This window comes from Empidonax traillii, unplaced genomic scaffold, assembly GCF_003031625.1.
Source record: "Empidonax traillii isolate 1590-97213 ecotype Southwest subspecies unplaced genomic scaffold, ASM303162v1 scaffold234:size820800, whole genome shotgun sequence".
Taxonomy (NCBI): Eukaryota; Metazoa; Chordata; class Aves; order Passeriformes; family Tyrannidae; genus Empidonax; species Empidonax traillii.
In genome coordinates this window covers 50,877-70,286 of record NW_020955427.1, presented here as the reverse complement: position 1 = coordinate 70,286, position 19,410 = coordinate 50,877, and the positions used below count along the sequence as shown (strand labels likewise).

The 19,410-nt window shown below is 40.3% G+C and overlaps 1 protein-coding gene across 7 annotated transcripts in view; it reads left to right on the top strand.

Annotated features, from left to right (window-relative positions):
• The window catches only part of SLC26A5 (solute carrier family 26 member 5), a 38,517-nt gene that overhangs the window by 14,646 nt on the left and 4,461 nt on the right, over positions 1 to 19,410 (top strand). For 2 of the 7 annotated variants that reach the window (XM_027888175.1, XM_027888173.1), the window contains 14 exons: positions 2,797 to 3,014; positions 4,745 to 4,884; positions 8,009 to 8,119; positions 8,667 to 8,830; positions 9,354 to 9,518; positions 10,951 to 11,103; positions 12,313 to 12,395; positions 12,490 to 12,637; positions 13,780 to 13,893; positions 14,184 to 14,261; positions 15,667 to 15,762; positions 16,513 to 16,619; positions 17,585 to 17,654; positions 19,036 to 19,128. In XM_027888175.1, the coding sequence (XP_027743976.1) occupies positions 2,860 to 3,014; positions 4,745 to 4,884; positions 8,009 to 8,119; positions 8,667 to 8,830; positions 9,354 to 9,518; positions 10,951 to 11,103; positions 12,313 to 12,395; positions 12,490 to 12,637; positions 13,780 to 13,893; positions 14,184 to 14,261; positions 15,667 to 15,762; positions 16,513 to 16,619; positions 17,585 to 17,654; positions 19,036 to 19,128 (1,677 nt within the window). In that variant the 5' untranslated portion in view covers positions 2,797 to 2,859. Of the gene's footprint in view, positions 1 to 1,226; positions 2,538 to 2,791; positions 3,015 to 4,744; positions 4,885 to 8,008; positions 8,120 to 8,666; positions 8,831 to 9,353; positions 9,519 to 10,950; positions 11,104 to 12,312; positions 12,396 to 12,489; positions 12,638 to 13,779; positions 13,894 to 14,183; positions 14,262 to 15,666; positions 15,763 to 16,512; positions 16,620 to 17,584; positions 17,655 to 19,035; positions 19,129 to 19,410 lie in introns of those variants that run through there. The other 5 variants (XM_027888177.1, XM_027888176.1, XM_027888171.1 and 2 more) reach the window with 5 other exon arrangements.

Below are 19,410 nucleotides of genomic sequence, written 5' to 3'. Positions count from 1 at the left end.
ACGTGGTGAGATTTGTTTTACTAGTTATTTTACTAGTTCTCGGGTTTGATTGCGCTTATCTATTCGGTGTCCCTTTTTGTTTCCTTTTGTCCCTTTTTCCCCTTTCCCTATCCCTTCGGGGGTGTTTGGATTCCCGTTTGCTGTGTTCATAGCATCTTAACTGTAATATACATAAAATATGTTTTTTATATAACCAGCTTGATTTTCAGGTTCTTCAATTTGCATAGTTTTTTTCCTTTGCCCTGGGGGAAGTAGAAAGAGGGGAAGAGAGGGGCTGCTACTGGGGGGTTGGGCATTTGGCAGGGAGCCAAGTCCGAACCATCACACCCGCAGGAGGTAATCCTTGAAAATCAGCCAGCCCTCCAGGACCCTTCTCTTCAGGACCATATCCCTTGGGATTCTTCTAAAGCAGGTCCCTGAACAGGCCAAATTCTGCTCTCCTGAAGTCGAGGGTTATAAGCCTGCTGCATGTGCTGTTTTTCTCAAGATTCTGAACTCTACCATCTCATGGTCACCACAGACAGGGCTGCTCCCAAACTTCATATTCCTGATTAGGTCTTCCCTGTTTTCAAGTATCAGGCTCAGGAGAGCATGTCTCCGTGTCAGCTCCTGCATCACCCACGACAGGAAGCACATCACTGCACCTCAGAAGGTTCCTGGGTTGATAGGGCCCCACCCCGCTGTGCTGCCCTTCCAGCAGACACGAGGGTGGTAAAAGTGTCAGCATCACTGGGCAGAAGTTAATACACTGGGGTTCACAGAGAGCTCACTGTCTGTGACAGGGCAAGATGCAAAGTAGGAAGTGGTATTTGTGGGCAGGTAGACACTGACGTGGAAGAAAAGTGCTTTGTATGTTATTGACCAAACATCTTGGTGTGAACAGCATTGCTGGTAATATGAAAACACGATAATACGGAGGTGAGAAAAAAGCCAGGGGGCAGCTCGGATGGAAATTGCTGGTAAAACAATCCTATTCTACTGTTGACTGAATCAAAATAAAAATTTTAATTCTGAAAGTTACAGTTTGCTGACACAAGAAAACAATCTACAACTTCCTCCTGATGGGAAGAAGAGGGGCAGGCACTGATCTCTCCTCTGTAGTGACCAGTGGCAGAACCCAAGGGAATGGCCTGAAGTTGTGTTAGCAGAGGTTTAGGTTGGATATTAGAAAAAGATTCTTCACTCAGAGCGTTGTTGGGTGCTGGAACAGGCTCCCCAGGGAAGTGATCACAGCACCAAGACTAAGTTTAAGAAGCATTTGGACAATCCCCTCAGGCACATGGTGTAATTCTTGGGGATGGTCCTGTGTAGGGCTAAGAGATGGACTTGATCCCTGTGGGTGCCTTCCACTTCAGCATATTCTGTGATTCTGTAATTCAGAAAACATCATTCAGGCTTCTTGATGAACTCAAACTGTGGAAAGATGTAAAAGAAGCCTCAGGAGTACAAAGGGGTACTTGATATGATACTGTTCTTACAATATCTAAACCAAGTTTTAGATGTTTCACACAAGAAAGAGTGTGGTGTAAATAAAAAAATTATCATTTTAGTAAAAATATCCTTTTATGACTGACAATGTAAGGAAAATGTTGCTTAAAAAATAATGGGCATTGAAGAGATGCTAGGCTGTGTCTGTCCTAAGAGATAGAGACGAGCAAGACCTGAGTGGAAAATTCCAGCACCTTCATCAGGCTGAAGGCTTAGATAGCAATATCGGTATTTTGCTGCTGCTCAGACTGTATTTGCTGAATCAGAACATTGGACCAATCATGGTTAGCTTTGTCTGAGTCTTTAGATAGCAATTTGTTTAATTTCTGTGTGGTAACCCTTTCCTGGGAAAGTATTGATGTACAGCTAAAAACTGAACTCCCCTGGGTGAGCTCCCTTGGTTGAAGGCAAACACATGCTTTAGTGACTTGCTGGCCTTGAGCCCAAGGGCCTTGTTCACAATTATGGCTCTGTTTCCCGTTGCACTCACGTTCTGTCATCAAATGTAGCACTAGCCAAGCATCTCTGCTTAACGATACAGCAGCCCTGTCATCTTGCTCATAATTTGGAGTTATGTTTCTTGCCCAGTATTTCTAGAAGCAGCCAACACGGGGCAAAGGAATTAGCAGAGTGTCTCCTAAATATGTTAGGATGTTGATGGCACTGAATCAGACAGACAAATAGGTCTTTACAAACCTTCTGGCTAGTTTTAAAATTGTGCACATCTCCTCATTCCTGTTTTGGAGGGTGCAGACTAAGAACAGCAGTAAGTGGCACATCCATTGAAATAATAGTTGTTTGAAAGTAGTGAATTGTGCATCCTTGAGATGCTCTCTGGAAAAAGAAGCCTCTGAAACCGAGGAGAAAACAGGTGGATGAATGCAGGAAGCAACTGACTATCTGGAAGAAAGAAGTGGGTTTCTCAGAGTCAAAATTTGAGTTCTGCATTTTGGAGATGGATGTGCCAGCATGTGAGTAAGCAGGAAGTAACTCAGCAATAAAGTAATCTCCCTCCAACAGTGACATAGTCTTTAAAAACTGAGGGAAAATACAGGAAAGCATGAATACAAACTTCCAACTTTGTTTCAGCTATTATTTACGGAGTAATTAATACAAAGCTTTCTTTACCCAAGAGAAGCATAAATTAATGGCTTCCGTATACCAAAGACTGAGCGTGGTTTCTTACTGCTTATGCAGACTATGCAGTTAGACTGTAGTTCTTGTCTCTAGCTTGTCAAAATACATTATTTGAAAGGAAATGCCAAATCTGATGTTAAATAAGCCACCAAACTTAAATTTTGTCTGCAGGCAGGTTTGTCAGTGAAGACTGTGGAACAGTTCTTCCTTGACTCCTTCTGTGTGAGATCAGCTATGGAACATGCTCAAGAACATGAAGCATGTCCTGAACGAACGCAGAGGTATTGTGTGGAGAGACCAATATATAACCAAGAGTTCTTGCAAGGACAGCTGCACAGGCGACAAAGAACACCTCAGACTTTAGGGCAGAAGATTGCACATTCTTGTCGGTAAGGGTTTGTCTTGTCTTTATTTTATTGGTTAGAAATACTCTAATTCTTAATTGATGCATGCACAGAGCTGGTAATCTCTTCAAAGAAACCTAAAAGATAAAAACATTTATTCTGCTTTGATTATTCAGCAAGACTGTGGGGGAGTTGTATATGTGCTTTTAATGTTAATATATAACTATATTAGAAAATGTTGGATAAATTAGTTGAATTGACTTCATCGAAGTGCAAAGGGAATATATGCCTCATAGGAATATGAAGTATTGGTCAAATCACATGACATGAATTCATAAGACCCAGAGAAATATCTATCCTTTTTATGTGGAAATACTTACAGCAGAATTTGTGCTTCACATTGTCCTTTCACAGAAGAAGAATGTTGTTGTATCACAGCTGCGTAGAAATCTAAATTATAAGTCTAATGAGGACTTACTAAAGGTGTTCTGTAGCTTTCAGTTAACTGTCTTGGAATATTAACTATCATTTGGTTAGACATGAAATGTCTTCAATTGTATTTCTCTTGCTCCGTGGTACCAGAGGATAAGGAAAAGAAACTCACTCTAGTTAAGTTCTTGTTAGCTTTATGTTTATCCATGCCTCATTTGCAGAATTTATTCAGTTTGTTGCTCAAACCTTGTTCTGCTGGACAACAAATGATTTCTGCCCCATTGCTTTTCCATAAAATATTCCTGTTCACATTTGGAGATTAGCTTTGGTTTATAGAATGACCTTTAATGGTAGAGACACCTGAATCTGACACCTCAGAAAACTTACCTGGCCTGAATAAAAAATATGTGGACCAAAATGCTCCTGACCCATGACTTCTTGTGATTCAGTTGCTTAAACATGGAGAAGTGTGGGTGACTCTAGTTCCTGTCGCTTGTTGCAACAAGCTTCTTCACTGTGCAATTTAGTCCCATGAGAATTCAGAAATGCTAACAAATCTCTGCAAGTCTCTTGCAGTTCCCCTACACAGAAAAGCATTTATGCTATCTAGTGTTATGTTTTTACCCGAGGCTAAACTTACTTACCACAGTACAATCAAAGTATGATGCATGGCAGTACTGGATACAGATATTTGTTTCCTGGCTTTATTCATTTGCCACGAGTCAGGGTTTCAAAAGGTTACTAACTCTGCTAAGGGCCACAGCTTCAGTGCCTTTCCTTTCCGGGTGAAGAAGGGGTATGTTCTCAAATAGCCTTAAAGGCAGCCTGTCAGTTCTAGCAGTGACAGTAACAAGTACTAGTTAAATTAATAGATTTGGGGGTTTTAAAGCATAATGATATAAAATGTTATTATCCAACAAGTATAAAGCACAGAAATACTAAATGTGAAAAAGCACTGCAAAGTACTCTGATGAGTGAAAGCCACTATCAGAAAGCAAGTTATCCTCGGGGGATTTTTGCTGGGAACGATCTCAGCAAAAAGTGTTGTGTTACTGTTCAGTCGTGCATGGGCTGGAACAGTTTCACTTCCCACTGACCTGCAACCTCTCGAGACTGTCATTCTGTTCTCCAGTTCCATAAAGTTTGTGAACAGCACCAACATGATTAAGTGCTAAATTAACGGGAGGCAGAGTTGTTTGCATTTAAGCTTGTCCAGAAATAAATGTCATCAGGAGCCTGAGCCTGCCTTTAATGAAGTTGTTTTCCTGCTTAGGGATAAAAGACAATTTTTTTCAACGTGTTTGTCCCCTGCTGGTGTCTAACTTTCTGCTTTGTATTTTCAGTTGTACTTCTAAGAAAGCCAAGTCTCATCTTTACAGTTTCTTACCAATTTTAAAATGGCTTCCTCGTTACCCAGTGAAGGAATACTTATTGGGAGACATTATCTCAGGTATAAGCACGGGGGTTATGCAGCTTCCTCAAGGTGAGTGTACCTCTGGATTTAGTTATCCCTTCTTTGCTTTTTCTATGTGTGCTTTTAGGGTAGTGCTTGGCTCCCTGAACCAGGTGCTCCTGAGAACAGGATGTGTGTCTCAGGTGTGTGGAGATCAGTATGATATTCTGCAGACCAGCCCATCATGATGATTCCCTTAAATCTGCAAGTCAGTGATATGCAGCAAGCTCTGAAAGAAGCTTCCTCTCTAATCAATGCCCACAGCTCTCAGTGACAGAACTTTTCAGTTTGTGTGTGTCTAAAGTTTTGCAGAAGGTACCCAATTATGTACTGATCTCGTCCTCCTGAAAGTCGTAGCGAATTTCCTACAGAGGGGAGCAACGTCCAACAGACCTATAGAGAATGTTTCAGGAGAGCAACTGCTGCAAAGTAACCAAACTAAATTCAACCAGAGAAGAACATGCAAGAATTCAAAGACCGATCCCTCTTTTTCTGTTAAGGCTAGAAAGACCCAGTTTAAGCTGAAACTAGAGTATTGGGCAGTGATTTACGTGGTGCAAATAAATCAAAAGTGTCTTCTGTGGAAGACAAAGCCAGTGTTCACCATTCTGTTTGGTTCTTGGTCCATGGACCAGTGGAATCTTTTGTTCAGCCTGACACTATCAGCAGTTTCAGAACTGCAGGGGGGTCAGAAAGCAACAGCATTTTTACAGCAGTATCATTATGGGGTGACATCACTGCTCTGGGAGTGGCAGCTTCCCAACAGCTGCCACAGTCCTAGTAGATTTTCCCAGAAGGTCTTGGAGCAGAGGGAATTCTTTGATTTGTGCAGAGCCCTGTGCAGAGGAGCCCTCATGCTAATGGTGATGTAGTTAAGCATATATAAGTTTACTTGTGTGTTGACTTATTTCATATTTGCACCTTGCTTGTTCCTCTGTAGGTTGAGAAAGGTCTGAAAAATTAATCTGTAAGTCCAAGAACCCTAGATTTTAATAGGTGGTAACTCAGGAAAACAGTGACATAACTGTGTAGTTCATTTATTTCTCTAGCTTCCTGGTTTTGTGTAAATTTTAAAATTAATGTTATTTCTTTTACATACATGTAAGCATCAACTTATCTTAAACTAATAATTGGTTGACTGTCAGGGAAATCTCTCATATACTAGACACAAATATTACCAGTTGAATACTGAAACATAATTTAGGTCATGACCAGATAAGGACACTAAAATTTAAGTGGTCAGCAGTGAACTTTATACTTAATTTTGTGACTCTGTTTTAAAGTAAACATTATTCATTTCGTGACTGCAAACATGCCCTTAAACTGCTCCTCATCTTTCCCTTTCTAAAAAGACAAAAGTTGAACTTTTATTTTTCTGGAACGGATGTAATTAAAACAAGCATGAGTTCAAAGAATCCTGGGAATTATTCCAGGCAGAACTACAATGACCACGGTGTTTAAGCCATGACCTCTTATCAAGTCAATATCTTTTTAGTTCCTTGGCACTGACAGCCTTTAAAAATGCCAATACAAATGAAAGAAAAGGAATACAAGGGTGTTCACATCAGGACCTTCACATGGACCCACCCTTCCAGTTTTGAAACCACTGATTTTCAGTTCTGGTCACTTGTACTGTCAAGTTCATCACTGTGTTAAAGGCCAGGCTGTTACAGTACAGGCTATTTTGGTGATCCTGTTGTCATGAGGGGTAGCCCTTGGAGCACAGATTGTACGTGGGATGAGTTTCAGAAGTATGAATGAAAAGCTCATGGCTCCAAGACAATAAATGGTGCCTTCAGTCCGGTTCTAGTAGGAATATGAACTCTTGGCTAGGACTCAGAAATTGCTTAGGGCATGAGCAAGGCCCTATCTATGAGTTCTTACACTGAACGAGAGCTCTTGGATCCCTGCACAGGGGATCTTGACAGAAAATCCCTTCCTAGTTTGGGTCTTTTGTTGTAACCTGATGCTTTGTCTCCCAATTTGAATTCATGGGGAGAAGTGTTTGTGAGTATCACTGGCTCTCCATGGTGGGTGAACCTTTGTTTCCTTTTGTAGTTTGCATTGGCCATTGAGCTTTTTGGTGCTAACTTGGACTAGTCTGTCCAAGTGTGGTAAGAGCACACAACTTCCTTAGGTGTTACCAGCCCACATTTGTAAAGGTGCAGAAGAACCAGGCCAAGACAGGACACAATGTTTTCTCCTTGGGGCCCGTTTGTTCTGTTGCAGTGTCTTAAATCTCATTAACACAAGCTTTGTAGAACTGTGGATTTTGCTGGAACTGCTTGGGACAGTTACATGTCATATCACATGGTGCTTGTGAGCCTGGTCCCATGATAAGGTCCCATGAGACACAGAGAAGGGAACACCATCAAAAGTGTCCCTCCCTGGTGTCCCTTAGAGCTGTTGTTCCATTGTTGTGCTTGCTAGTCCCCCCTACAAATGGGAACAGTGTGGATTGAACTTCCACTGCATGGAACTGAGCAGGGCTTAATGACAAAAAGGACTTCACTTTTGGGAAAGTTACCTGGTGGTATAACCTCTATAACCTTACAGATTGTCAGAAATGATTTTACATTTTGAATCATGACAGATTATCAGAAATGGTTTTACATTTTGAAGCATGCTTTTTGTAAACAGTTATGTCATCCCAGTCATTCTGGGCTGAAGGAGGAGGGAAGTGTTTAGTCAGTTATAGGCTACTGTGAACATCATGTCTGATCAGAAAAGGAGGAGAAAAACATGTCCCACTGGTTATGGGGATTTGGGTGTTTCTAATTACAGTCTTTGCCAGATGAAAGCAAAAGCAGCAAAAATTGTTTGTTGGCTGTTAAGAAGCACTTCCTCCCACAAAGGCAAAACAGTGAGTGCCCAGGTGCACAGATGTACACACACACACTCACACACACCTGCAGTGCCTGGAATTAGACTTTGGTTTCCTGACTCAACCCACCATGTTTCTAGGCACTGCCTTAGAGTATTATGCACGCTAAAGACCTGCAAGTCCCTGCAAGACCTCCTGTTTTTTTAAACCAGTGACAAGTCACTAGATTTCCTATTAAGTGAGTTCAATTTTAGTAGGCTTAAATCCCTTTGCTTCAGATGGTTTCTTTATGTTGTTTGATTAACATACATATTTGTGTCTGTTTTCTAGGTTTAGCCTATGCTTTGCTGGCAGCTGTTCCCCCAGTATTTGGCCTGTATTCTTCATTTTATCCTGTTTTTCTATATACTTTTTTTGGAACATCCAAGCACATATCAATAGGTATATCTGTATGGATATTTGAAAGTCTGTCTGTGTGTGTTTAATAAAGTTGTAAAAAATAAAATTGGAGAAATAGAAAGTGTATTTATTTTCCCTAAATTCAAATTTAAGCAAATAGGAGAAACTCAAATGTGTCAAACATAAGCAGTACTTTTTATTGTTAATTTATCTGCTCCAATTGGAAAGGAATATAAGAGCATCTTTTATCAGATTAGATCTAGAAATGTGTGCTGTGATCTCCTGACCTATACTTTCATTGCTGCAGTCAACTGTCTATATGGCCAAGATGAATCTTTAATTTGCATAATAGAAACTGAAATGGAAAAAAAAATGATGGTATTTACTTACTGCAGAGGTGTATATTCACCATCTAACTAGCCTTAATGGTGCTGAGTACTAGAGCAGATTTGGGGACTAAAAAGTACTTTATTTAGGTAGAAAATTCTATTTTAGTTTAATTCCACATATCTCTTAGTAAGAACCACTCCTTAGAAAAAAGAAATTGCCGGGATTTTAACCAATGATTTTCCTCTCCCTTTTACTTCAGGCACCTTTGCTGTGGTTAGTATGATGGTTGGTGGTGTTGCTGTGAGAGAAGTGCCTGATGAAATGATTTCTCTGGACTATAATTCCACTAATGTTACAGATGCCAGGGATACCAGGAGGGTGCAGGTAGCCGTGACTCTCGCCTTTCTTTCAGGAATTATCCAGGTACGTGCTCACAGTTTGCTGTAGGGGCAAGTTCAGATGCTGCTGCTACTGCTGGGTCATGGTGGATCCCCTGTCGAGAGACTTGTGCTTCTGCACTGCCCTGTTTGGAGTACAGGCTGCTTTATGGCAGCCTCGGAACAGGAATGGGGAGGGATGCACTGGAGACAGGTCTTTGGCACCTTGCTGGACCGGGAAAAATACGGGACCCTCCCATTTCTTTTTTTCCTATCTCATCAGAAAAACTTAACCTCATGTTCCCTAATCTCTCCATAAATGCACATATGTTTGTCCATAAACAAATACATTCGTTTACTCATTTCCCACATTGCACCTGCCAGTGGCGTGGAAGATTCTGTGCACTGATGGCTGCTGACTGTACTGTGGCTTTAGAAAAGTTGAGGTTTGCCTGATCTGGCTTGGGCATTGAGGATAGAAGTGGTGTCCTGTGCCCTGTGTGGTATATTTAGGTTGATGTTCAGGCTGCAGTGGGAGTCACGTGGTTAATACTTCTCCTCTACATTAGTTGTGTTTAGGTTTCCTTCGGTTTGGATTTGTGGCCATCTATCTAACGGAGCCTCTGGTGCGAGGATTTACTACTGCAGCTGCAGTTCATGTCTTTACTTCTCAATTAAAATATTTCCTTGGCATCAAGACTAGCAGATATAGTGGACCCCTCTCAGTTGTATATGTGAGTATCTACATTTACTAAACATGCAAATTCTGCTTTGTCTGGATCTAGTACATAAGCTTGTTCCTGTTTTTTTGTATTATATTGGCACTAAGTAGAATAATGCTTCAGTATTGAAAACTGGGTATGAGGTCTTTAAGTGCCATAGCAATAAATGAATATCTGAAAGTGCAGCTCAAGTGTGACTTCTAGACCAGCATGATCTGAGATGGGCAGATTTTAGGATTCTGCTGAATGCAGTTTTATGATATGAACAGATACTGTTCACTGAAGTCTCTTGTACATTGGGGGAAAATGTGCTACTGCAGTACTTCACTGTAGACCAGGCATGTTTTGCAAAACTAGGAAATATGATTCTCAGAACCTTTCCACTCCTGAGTGGAAGAAAACTAAAGATCTGAGATGTCTGTGAAAACCTAAGTCTTTGAGCAGACCGATGGCTCAGCAATAACGAAGCTTCAGGAATTCGACTACGTGTAGGCTGTAGAAAATACTTTGTGGAAATCTTTCTGTATATGTGTGCAGATACAACAAACCTTCTGGAAACAAGTCTGCATTAATGATTAATTCCAAAATTTGCTGTTTAGTTCACTAATCTGAGAACCAGACATATTAATTGCCAAACAAATAGTAGGAAAGATGTACATTCAAGATGTATACTAGCAGGACATCTTGAATGTATAATATCCTGGCAGCTGCTGTAATTTTTCATCTGCTTAATGAACAATATGTTCATCTTCTTCCAAAGATCCCCTCAGAGGTTATTTATTTGTTTGTTTATTTGTTTGTTTTAGTGCAGGAGAAGGAGGAGTAATTGGTATGGGGAATCATTTACCCTCTAGCAACTTGGGTGCACCAGCAAACCTTCTTTTCTAACACCCTTCTAATAGTGTTTTCAATTAAAATGTGTTTGGAATAATGGCCAGTTCAGCAGTGTTGCAGGATCACCGTTATTAAATTATATTGTTATGGTAACCTCAGTGGTTCTATCAGCAGCTTTATTGTGTTAGAACAATTTGTGCAGCTGTAAGTAGATGTGACTTGCCAAAGAATATTTTAAGGTATTAGAAAGAGTTTGCATTTATTGCTTTCAGGTAGCTGCCAATGTCAAATATGTGTGAAAATGTCGAGGATAAAAGACATGATTTAGTTTAGACCTTTCCCCCTTTATAGTTTTATCTCCAAATTTTTGCCTCCTTTGAAGAAGACTGATATTGTAAATGATTGCAAGTACATCTCGCTCACTGAGATACTCTGGTCTTCTGTGTCTTGTGGGAGCAATGGGGATTTTGGTGAGGCACTGGTTTACTGTGGTTACAAATGCAGAAAGAAACCACAGTGAAAAGCACTGTGTAATTTGCTCATCTGTGGCAAATCTCCATGAAGATTATATTTTCTTAGGAATAATTATGATGCTTCTGTTGTGTTGCAGAGTATAGCTGCTGTGCTTTCAAATATAACTATGACCAATATTGCTGCCTTGATTGTTGGATCAACGTGCATTGTTCTGTTGCTGATTGGCAAGGAAATCAATGACCGGTTCAAGAAGAAGCTCCCAGTTCCTATTCCTATGGAGATCATTGTGGTAAGCCAGTTGTGAAGTCCTATGGCTAAATTATATGGCTTTTCTAAAGCTGTGGAAACTATCTCATGTTCTATCATATCTTACTGAGCTTGAGATTAACTTCTGTTGAACATAATTTGTTTAAGCCTTGATCCAGTGGAATCCTTAAAATTAAGGACTGGTGTGCCCAGAGGGTAGGCATAAAGTCCCAGACAAGAATTGAAAAGCAGTTTAAATACCCACAGTCCTCTATGGCAATGGGTAGGTATATGTTTGTTGTAAAACCTTCTCTATCCAGGGGTTTGGGCACCTGAATGAGTCTCTGCAAGACAGACCTCTGAGTAGCATTTCCCAGTTGGAGTCCAAGAGGTCAGAAACCCCTCCTGAAGGAAGGTGCTTACAGATGCCTGGTCAGAGGTTCTGCAGGGCTTGCTCACTTTTTGAAATGCAGTGGTAGAAAGAAGAGCAGGAACCAGCAGGACGTACTATTTAGCCTTCCTTTCCCTGCTTCTGAGGCTGGTAACTGACTGCAGCACATACTGTTTTGAACAGCTGTTCTAAAGTACGTGGATAAAGCAAACTATCTTAATACACAGAAAGCCTACATCTCAGACAGCCTTTCACTTTTAAAAGGGATTGGATTTAAATATTAGTTCCTGGATAACTAGAGCTCTCAAACAACCTGCACAAAATGGAGTCAAGAAAGGGAATAACTGAAGGCACAAAGAACTGGGATGCTGGTGAGACAAGAGGGAGGTGGTGTAATAGGGTATTGTTTGATAGTAAGGCAGTAGCAAAGTGATATTAGACCTTTTCCTTTCCCTGGTGTTGCATCAGTTCTCTTTATAGATAGCAGGCTGTGCACGTGAAAATGAGGCAGTGCACATAGGCATGAATGTACTTGCATTTAATTTTTCCAATACACTAATCTGCCTGAGCTTGGCTCAGGCAAGGGGAATTCAAGTGATTCAGATCATACCATAGCATGTTCCATTTAACTGTTTCCAAAAAAAATCTTTATAAAATCAGGGTGAGTTGGACATGATGGAGGGAAAATCGTGATTATTCTTCCTTTTTATCTGCTTTTTTTAGCCTCTAACTCTTAAAAAATTGATTGACAAATAAATGTAATCCCTTGTATGTATTACTCATAATGAGCTAACCTTTATATCTCTTCAGGTGGCTTTATCTCTCTTTAGACAATGTTTATGTGTGTTTGTGGATTTTTAGGTCATTATTGGCACAGGAGTTTCAGCTGGAATGAATCTGAACAAGTCATACAAAGTTGATGTTGTTGGGAATATTCCTCAAGGGTAAGGATGATACATTCTTATCCAAACTATACCATTTCTGTATTGCATGCAATTTTTATTATATTGACTTCTAAATATTTATTTCATCTCCAAGGTTACGTGCACCAGCAGTTCCTGAGATTCAGCTCATCCCAGCAATATTTGTGGATGCACTAGCAATAGCAATAGTTGGGTTTTCGATGGCTGTATCAATGGCCAAGATCTTTGCCCTTAAACATGGTTACACCATCGATGGGAATCAGGTAAAAGCAGTGAGGTTGCTTTGTTGAAAATTCTCAGTAGCACCTTTGTGACGTAGTTGAAGTAGTGTGGGATATTGGCAAAAATGTTTTGGTTTCTAATAGTGGAATCGGGTCAGGTTTTTGACAACCTACACTTTTAAAGTCCAGGAATTATTTTAAGTTCTTCTTCTGGCTGCGTTTAAGTAAGTAGTTTCACTTTTAGCTTCATTTCGGGAAAGTTGCTTCTGTTACACTTGGACATGTGCATGGAATATTAATTGTTGGGACAGACATTACTTGACTTCCCAGTTGGGCAGATACATTTTCTCTGCTTTCTGTAACAGAGCAAAGCATGGAGTTCCCATGTGATAAATACAGAGCCTAATGTGTCAAAGAACTGTTGTCTAGGGTTTAGAAATTCCTTCTGAAGTTTTACAGTTTCTTTGTATTCTCACCCATTGCAAATGGGCAAATTGTCATTTTCTGGGGCAACAATTGGCGCTGTCTGTTACTTAGCATTCTGATCATGGTTTGAGTGATAAGGACTATGTTTAGGGACTCTCTAAGTCTAAAATGATATCTCATCCTCACCTACTCTGTCCTTCCTGTGCACATTAGCACAGATCAGCTCTTCCCCAGTTCTTATGTGGGATCTTCCTGATGAAGCAGTGGACACATGTTGGGGTTTTTCATGTAGAGCTGTGGATTATCATCCATGGAAACATAGGCCAGACTCCTTGTGGTTTTAAACACATAGTTTAGGGTGGGAAGCAAAGAACAGTTTTTGCATGAGAAACCATTTTCCATGTATATTCAGGGTTAAAATTCAAATTCTCCCCACGCTTGAAGGAATCCTTAAATCAGGCAATGCTGTCATTCATTTTCAGCTTCAATCTGATTCATTCCTGTAACATTTAGGGATGGAAAATGTCTCCCATATTTCATCAGAGACTTTATTTAACAGATGATTTAACATGCATCAACTTGTGCATGTGTGAGAACCACAAATATAAGCTACAATTAGGTTGCTTATTCTCAACAATGAAGTTGCTAGAAAGCACTGTAAATAAGATGTGGTTGTTAATGTGTATGGATGGCTCCAGCTGTGCACAGCTGCTAGGTATAACTGCCTTTGGGTTTTTTTGCTCTATTGTTTAACACAGGAACTTATTGCCTTGGGAATATGCAATTCTGTGGGATCGTTTTTCCAAACCTTTTCAGTCACTTGCTCAATGTCTCGGAGTCTTGTTCAGGAAAGCACCGGTGGAAGAACTCAGGTGTGTAAACCCAAATTTTGAGCAAAACAAAGTTTGCTTTCTGGAGCTCCAAAAGCTTAGCTAGATAACCATATTTCTCTGCCTGGGCCAGAATAAATAACTGGAGTTTCCCATGTTTCAAATCCAGACTTGGCCAAGATAGAAAGCTAGAAACAGCCAAAATTGGTGAACTGAGTGGGAGAATCAAAAGTCATTTGAACAACCAGCCTAATTGAAAGCACAAGGGTGAGCTAATCAGTAATATGCCCCTTGAGAGCACTTATAAATAATTTCTAGCTTCTTTTGTTCAGATTGCAGGTGCTCTCTCTTCAATTATGGTCCTGTTGGTAATTGTGGCTGTTGGATACCTCTTTGAACCTCTTCCACAGGTAAGAGTGTTTTGCATGTTAGGCATTGCACTGTCAGTGAACAGAGGCCCATGAGTATTGCTTAAACTAGAGATTGTAGGAGCGTTAATAAGCAACATAGTTTAGCCCTTGATCCAGAGCCTTTAAATTCTGTATGCATTTTTGCTGTAAGTTAGCCTAGGAATAAATAATGTTTTGAAAGATTCAGCATGCTTTTTGTTGGCTTTTTTAAATATTGGATATCCTTGGATATCTTTAGAACATAAGGATGATACCTTCAAGCAATTTCCCTTAAAAATTGTTTAGGTTGGAAAAAACCTTTAAGATCACTGAGTCCAGCTGTTAACCCAGAGCTGCCAAGTCCACCACTGAATCATGTCCCCAAGTGCTACATCTATGGGTCTTTTAAATACCTTCAGGGATGGTGGCTCAACCACTTTCTGGGTAGCCTATTCCAGTGCTTGACAGCTGTTTCCATGAAGAATTTTTATCCAGTCTAAACCTCTCTTCCTGACAGTTTTTACTTGGGAAAAGAGTTCACCTTGCTACAACTTCCCTTCAGGTAATTGTAGAGAGCAATAAAATCACTCCTGAGCCTTCTTTTTCTCCAGGCTGAGCACCCCCAGCTCCTCATCAGACTTGTGCTCCAGACTCTCACCAGCTCCACTGCCATTTTCTGGCCACGCTCCAGCACCTCAATGTCTTTATTGTAGTGAGGGGCCCAAAACTCAACACAGGATTTGAGGTGCAGCCTCACCAGTGGGGAGTACAGGGGGATGGTCACTGCCCTGGTCCTGCTGGTCACATTTGATTGCAGTATAGGAGTTCTGGATTGAGGTTAAAAAGTTAAAAGTAATAGCTTGGCTAGTAGAGGGTCGGGGCTGGGCTGTGGCTCAGCATAATAAGTTGGTTTTGCTACTCTTGTACTTACTTGTATAAAAATATATTTATGTGAATAAGTATAATGTGACTTCAAAAAAAATTTTTGGTTTTGGTAATGTGCAAAGGAGGATACACTATACAATTCCTAGGTTTTTTTATAGAAGTTGGTTCTTGGGTTACCTGTATGTGACTGTTGCAGGAATTGTTTCAGTGTATTGTAGAGAAACTTGAAACTGAGATTACAGTCCACTGCTTCAGGCACTATAAGTGTAGCAGCATGGAGCATAGGCATATGTGATTTGTCTTGCTGGGAAAGAATAAATCAAACTTTACTGAACTAGTCTGCCATTTCTGCAGCTACAGTAAAAGTGTATGCCCACTGAACTGCTTGAAAAGTTGTGGGTTTTTAAATAGAACATCTGTTCAGTGGACTTTTATCAGCTGTACAAAGCATAAAAATACAGTTATTTGTGATACTTTGAAGTCCTTATTTGGCATTGGGTTTATTTTGCTTCTGAAAATTGCATTTGTGTATTGTTCTTAGACAGTGCTGGCAGCAATTGTGATGGTGAACCTGAAAGGAATGTTTAAACAGTTTGGAGATGTCGCACACTTCTGGAGAACCAGCAAGATTGAACTGGTGAGTAAAGCACAGCTCAGTGCCTATATTCCACTGCATTAAATTTGTTGCTACTCCCAAAACAGGGTAGAAACTTACCAAGGAGTTACAAATTGGTGTTGCATTGCAGATGATGTTAAGACGTGGTGCTGTGAGTACCCTGGGAGAGTGATCTGTTGCAGACAAGAATATTTTTGTTGTCCAACAATCTTGTAACTCAGGTCAGAAGTAGTTTGGTTGCAGTAAAAGCAAAGCTCTGGCAGTGTTGCTATAGGAACTGCACTGAAAGGCTGTGGGAATGTCTGAGAGGAATCTGAAAAACAGAGTAACAAGGAAAACTACTTAAGGGTATTTGCCATCTTCTAAGATGAACAAAAAACCTGGCTGGAGTGGGACAGAGTGTCTTGGAGGGAACATTTTGGTGGCATTTTTCTCCTGGACTGATGGAACTAAGTGAGACACTACTTGTGGGCCTTGAATATTTATCTTTTTTATCCTAAGGTATTTGGAGTCTGATGGTAGCACAGGATTCCTTGGAGAACAGGAGTTAAGGCATTAATGTGCCAGTTTGTCAGAAGTTACGTTAGAGCACCTTGAGCCTTTGCGCCCTTCTGAAAGGTTAAGGCAATTCCAGTCTGCTCTCGTGATGGACTGCATTATATCCCATTCCTGAACACAAGTGATGCATGGGGCTTGAGGTTGGATTATGCTGTTGCTTTTGTTGTTAACAGGAAAGGATGCTTAATAATTCAGACCTTCTCTTTGTTTTAGGCCATCTGGGTGGTAGCTTTTGTGGCTTCTCTTTTCCTGGGACTAGACTATGGTTTGCTTACCGCAGTAACGTTTGCAATGATAACCGTTATTTACAGAACACAAAGGTCAGATTTCTTCTTTATCAAAATTAGTGTTTGCTGATCTTCTGGGTGCTTTTGTTTGTTTAAGGGGTGCCAATAAACAGAAGTCCATTCCACACTCTTCAACTTCATCCAGTATAGAATTTGCTTCCTAATGTAGGTCATGGCCCTTGGCGCTGATCCAGGGTTCACGTTTTCTTTTTCTGAGAACAAAACTTCGAGAGGGCATGAACTTGCACTCTCAATAATAAACAGAAGATTTTTGATTTTTTATACTGGTTAATCTTCTTGGTTTTTTGGGTTTTGGGTTATTTTTCATGCTTAGAGTTTAGAACTTTATATCTGCTTGCTGCCAATTTCAGTACATGATTATGTTTTGTGTGCACTACTTGTCATGGACAAGCAGAAGTTGTGTCCAGTTATCGGTAGATGAATATTTAGGTATTTTAAAAGAAAATTCTAATTCATCACAAAAACAGTGCCTGTTCTTGTAGTTTTTCAAGTCACTTTCCCCATTGAAAGTGACAAAGCTTTTACTGTGAAGCTTTCCAGGTCTACAGTGGATTGGACTGTCATATGAGGCTTCTGGGCTCAAGGTCTGGGACATATAGGTGGAAACTCTATAAAACTCTCGGTTTTGGTCTGCATTGGAATGAAAGCAAATTCTGAGATTTTTTACTCTGCATAAGATTCTTTTTCTGCCATCTCTACAGTTTTGTTTTTGCAAACAGTAATGTACTTTGCTTTTCAGGAAATGACAGTATTACAGTGCTAACTTTAAAAGTTTTTTTTTGCACTGACAGAAGCAAACTTTCTTCCTATTGTGTTCCTCCATAAACTGCTGACTGCATTTGAGCATGTTTAGATACTCCTGTACCAGGCAGGCCCTGCACAATGACCATTTAAAATAAATTTCAATCTGTATCAAACACTCACTTTTCCTCTTCATAGTTGATAATACTGAAACATTTGTTTCCATTTCTCTATAGTCCTCAATACAGAATCCTTGGTCAGATTCCTGACACTGACATCTACTGTGATGTGGAAGAGTACGAAGAGGTAGGAGTGTGTTCTTCTGCATTGAGGAGTTTAATGTGGTGGAGCAAAGAGAGCTGTGGCAAATTGCTGCTTAGTCCTACCACACTGCACATACAGTGCTGTCTGCCAAGCATTCACCTCTGTTGAAGGGAAAAAAGATAAATTTGGGTTTAGTAGTAAAAGCTGTTTTGTTCAAAACATGACCTCTTTGTACTGCATGTACATTTGACCAGGAAGTGATCAAAAGTAACTTTCTACTAGTTGCATCATACTAGCTTGTTCAATATTAGTAAGGTTTATAGGGGAGTGCATACCAGGCCACCTTCTTTACCTGTGTGTCAGTTTTGCATGGAATCCAAACTTATATGTTCTTCAGGATTGCACAAACTGTTCAAAACAACATCACCCTGCCTCCACCCCTCCCTTGCTCATTAAATATACATGATTAATGGAACAACTGCTGACTGTGCACTTAGCTTCTTATAAATCTTGTCTTGTTCAACCAAAAGTTGGTGAAAGCATTACATTTTGTCAGTGTAATGGATATACACGGGCTCTATTTATTCACAGACAGCAAAAACAATTTTCTGCACTCTCTGCCGTGTTCCCAGAGATGCTGCTATGAGGGCTCCATCCCCTTTACTGAGGAACCAGTCTGTAAAAGCCTGTATGAAAAGATGCTGTAATATGAAAACATTCTCCCACCTGCTTTAAATATGATGCAAAGCAGAAGTATATTGGGCATGTTTACAGCTGTTTGTAAAGGAGAGGAGACTCCATTTCTGTTACACTGAATGCAGTCAGCATTTCCTCCTCCTGGGTAAAGATGGGGTTGGCAGCACGTGGCAGGCTGGGTCTCTGCTGCTGGCCGGGTCATTTGCATGTAAAATGTCAGAGTTCAGCTTGTTTGGAGACAACTGCATTTAAAGTATGGCCTGTCTGAAGGTATGGTTAAAACTAATGATTTGAAAGGTTCTTTTCTTGGTACCTGAGGAGTCAGGAAAGAAAAAGAGAGAAAGAGGGAAGTAAGTCTTTATGCCTGTAGAAAGGGGGGCTAAAAGGACGCAATCCTAAATCTCATGATTTGCTTATGGTAGTACCAGCTGCAGGGTAGCAACATCAGAGAACTGCAAATATTTAATACCTTTTTATGGCTGAACATTTGGTTGTTATAAAGAAGGAGAAATGTTACCAGGCATTAATTGTGTACAGTATTACTCTGGGAAAGGGGGAGGTTCTGGTCTTCTAGTTGGCTTTGCTGGCGACAGTGCCAACCTTCTTTATTTGACACATTCTGAGAGCCATTCAGAGTTGGCTGTTGCTCTGCTGAATGTTTGTGTGTCTTGTGATCACACAAGTGCTTTTCTTGTATTTAACTGTGCACATTCAATATTTTCCTTAGGTTAAAGAATATCCTGGAATAAAAATATTTCAAGCTAATACATCCCTTTATTTTGCTAATAGTGAGTCATATGCAAGTGCACTGAAGAAAAAGGTGAGTAAATTGTTTAATGTCTGTGTCTTGAAAATTCAAACTGGCTTCTGAAACACACTCATCTTTCAGCTCCTTTTGTGTAGCCCCTAGCACAATGTTTCTCAGCCTGTGGCCCCTGGTGATCAATGATATATGAGAAGGTGACCCTCCAACCGAATACAAATTATCTTAGGAAGCAACAGCATGGTGGGAGGGAATAAACAGACAGAGTGTAGCTTAATACTGACTGTTCATGAATGGGAAGTCTGGTGGTTGTAGAGCACAAACCCGTCGAATCTTTTT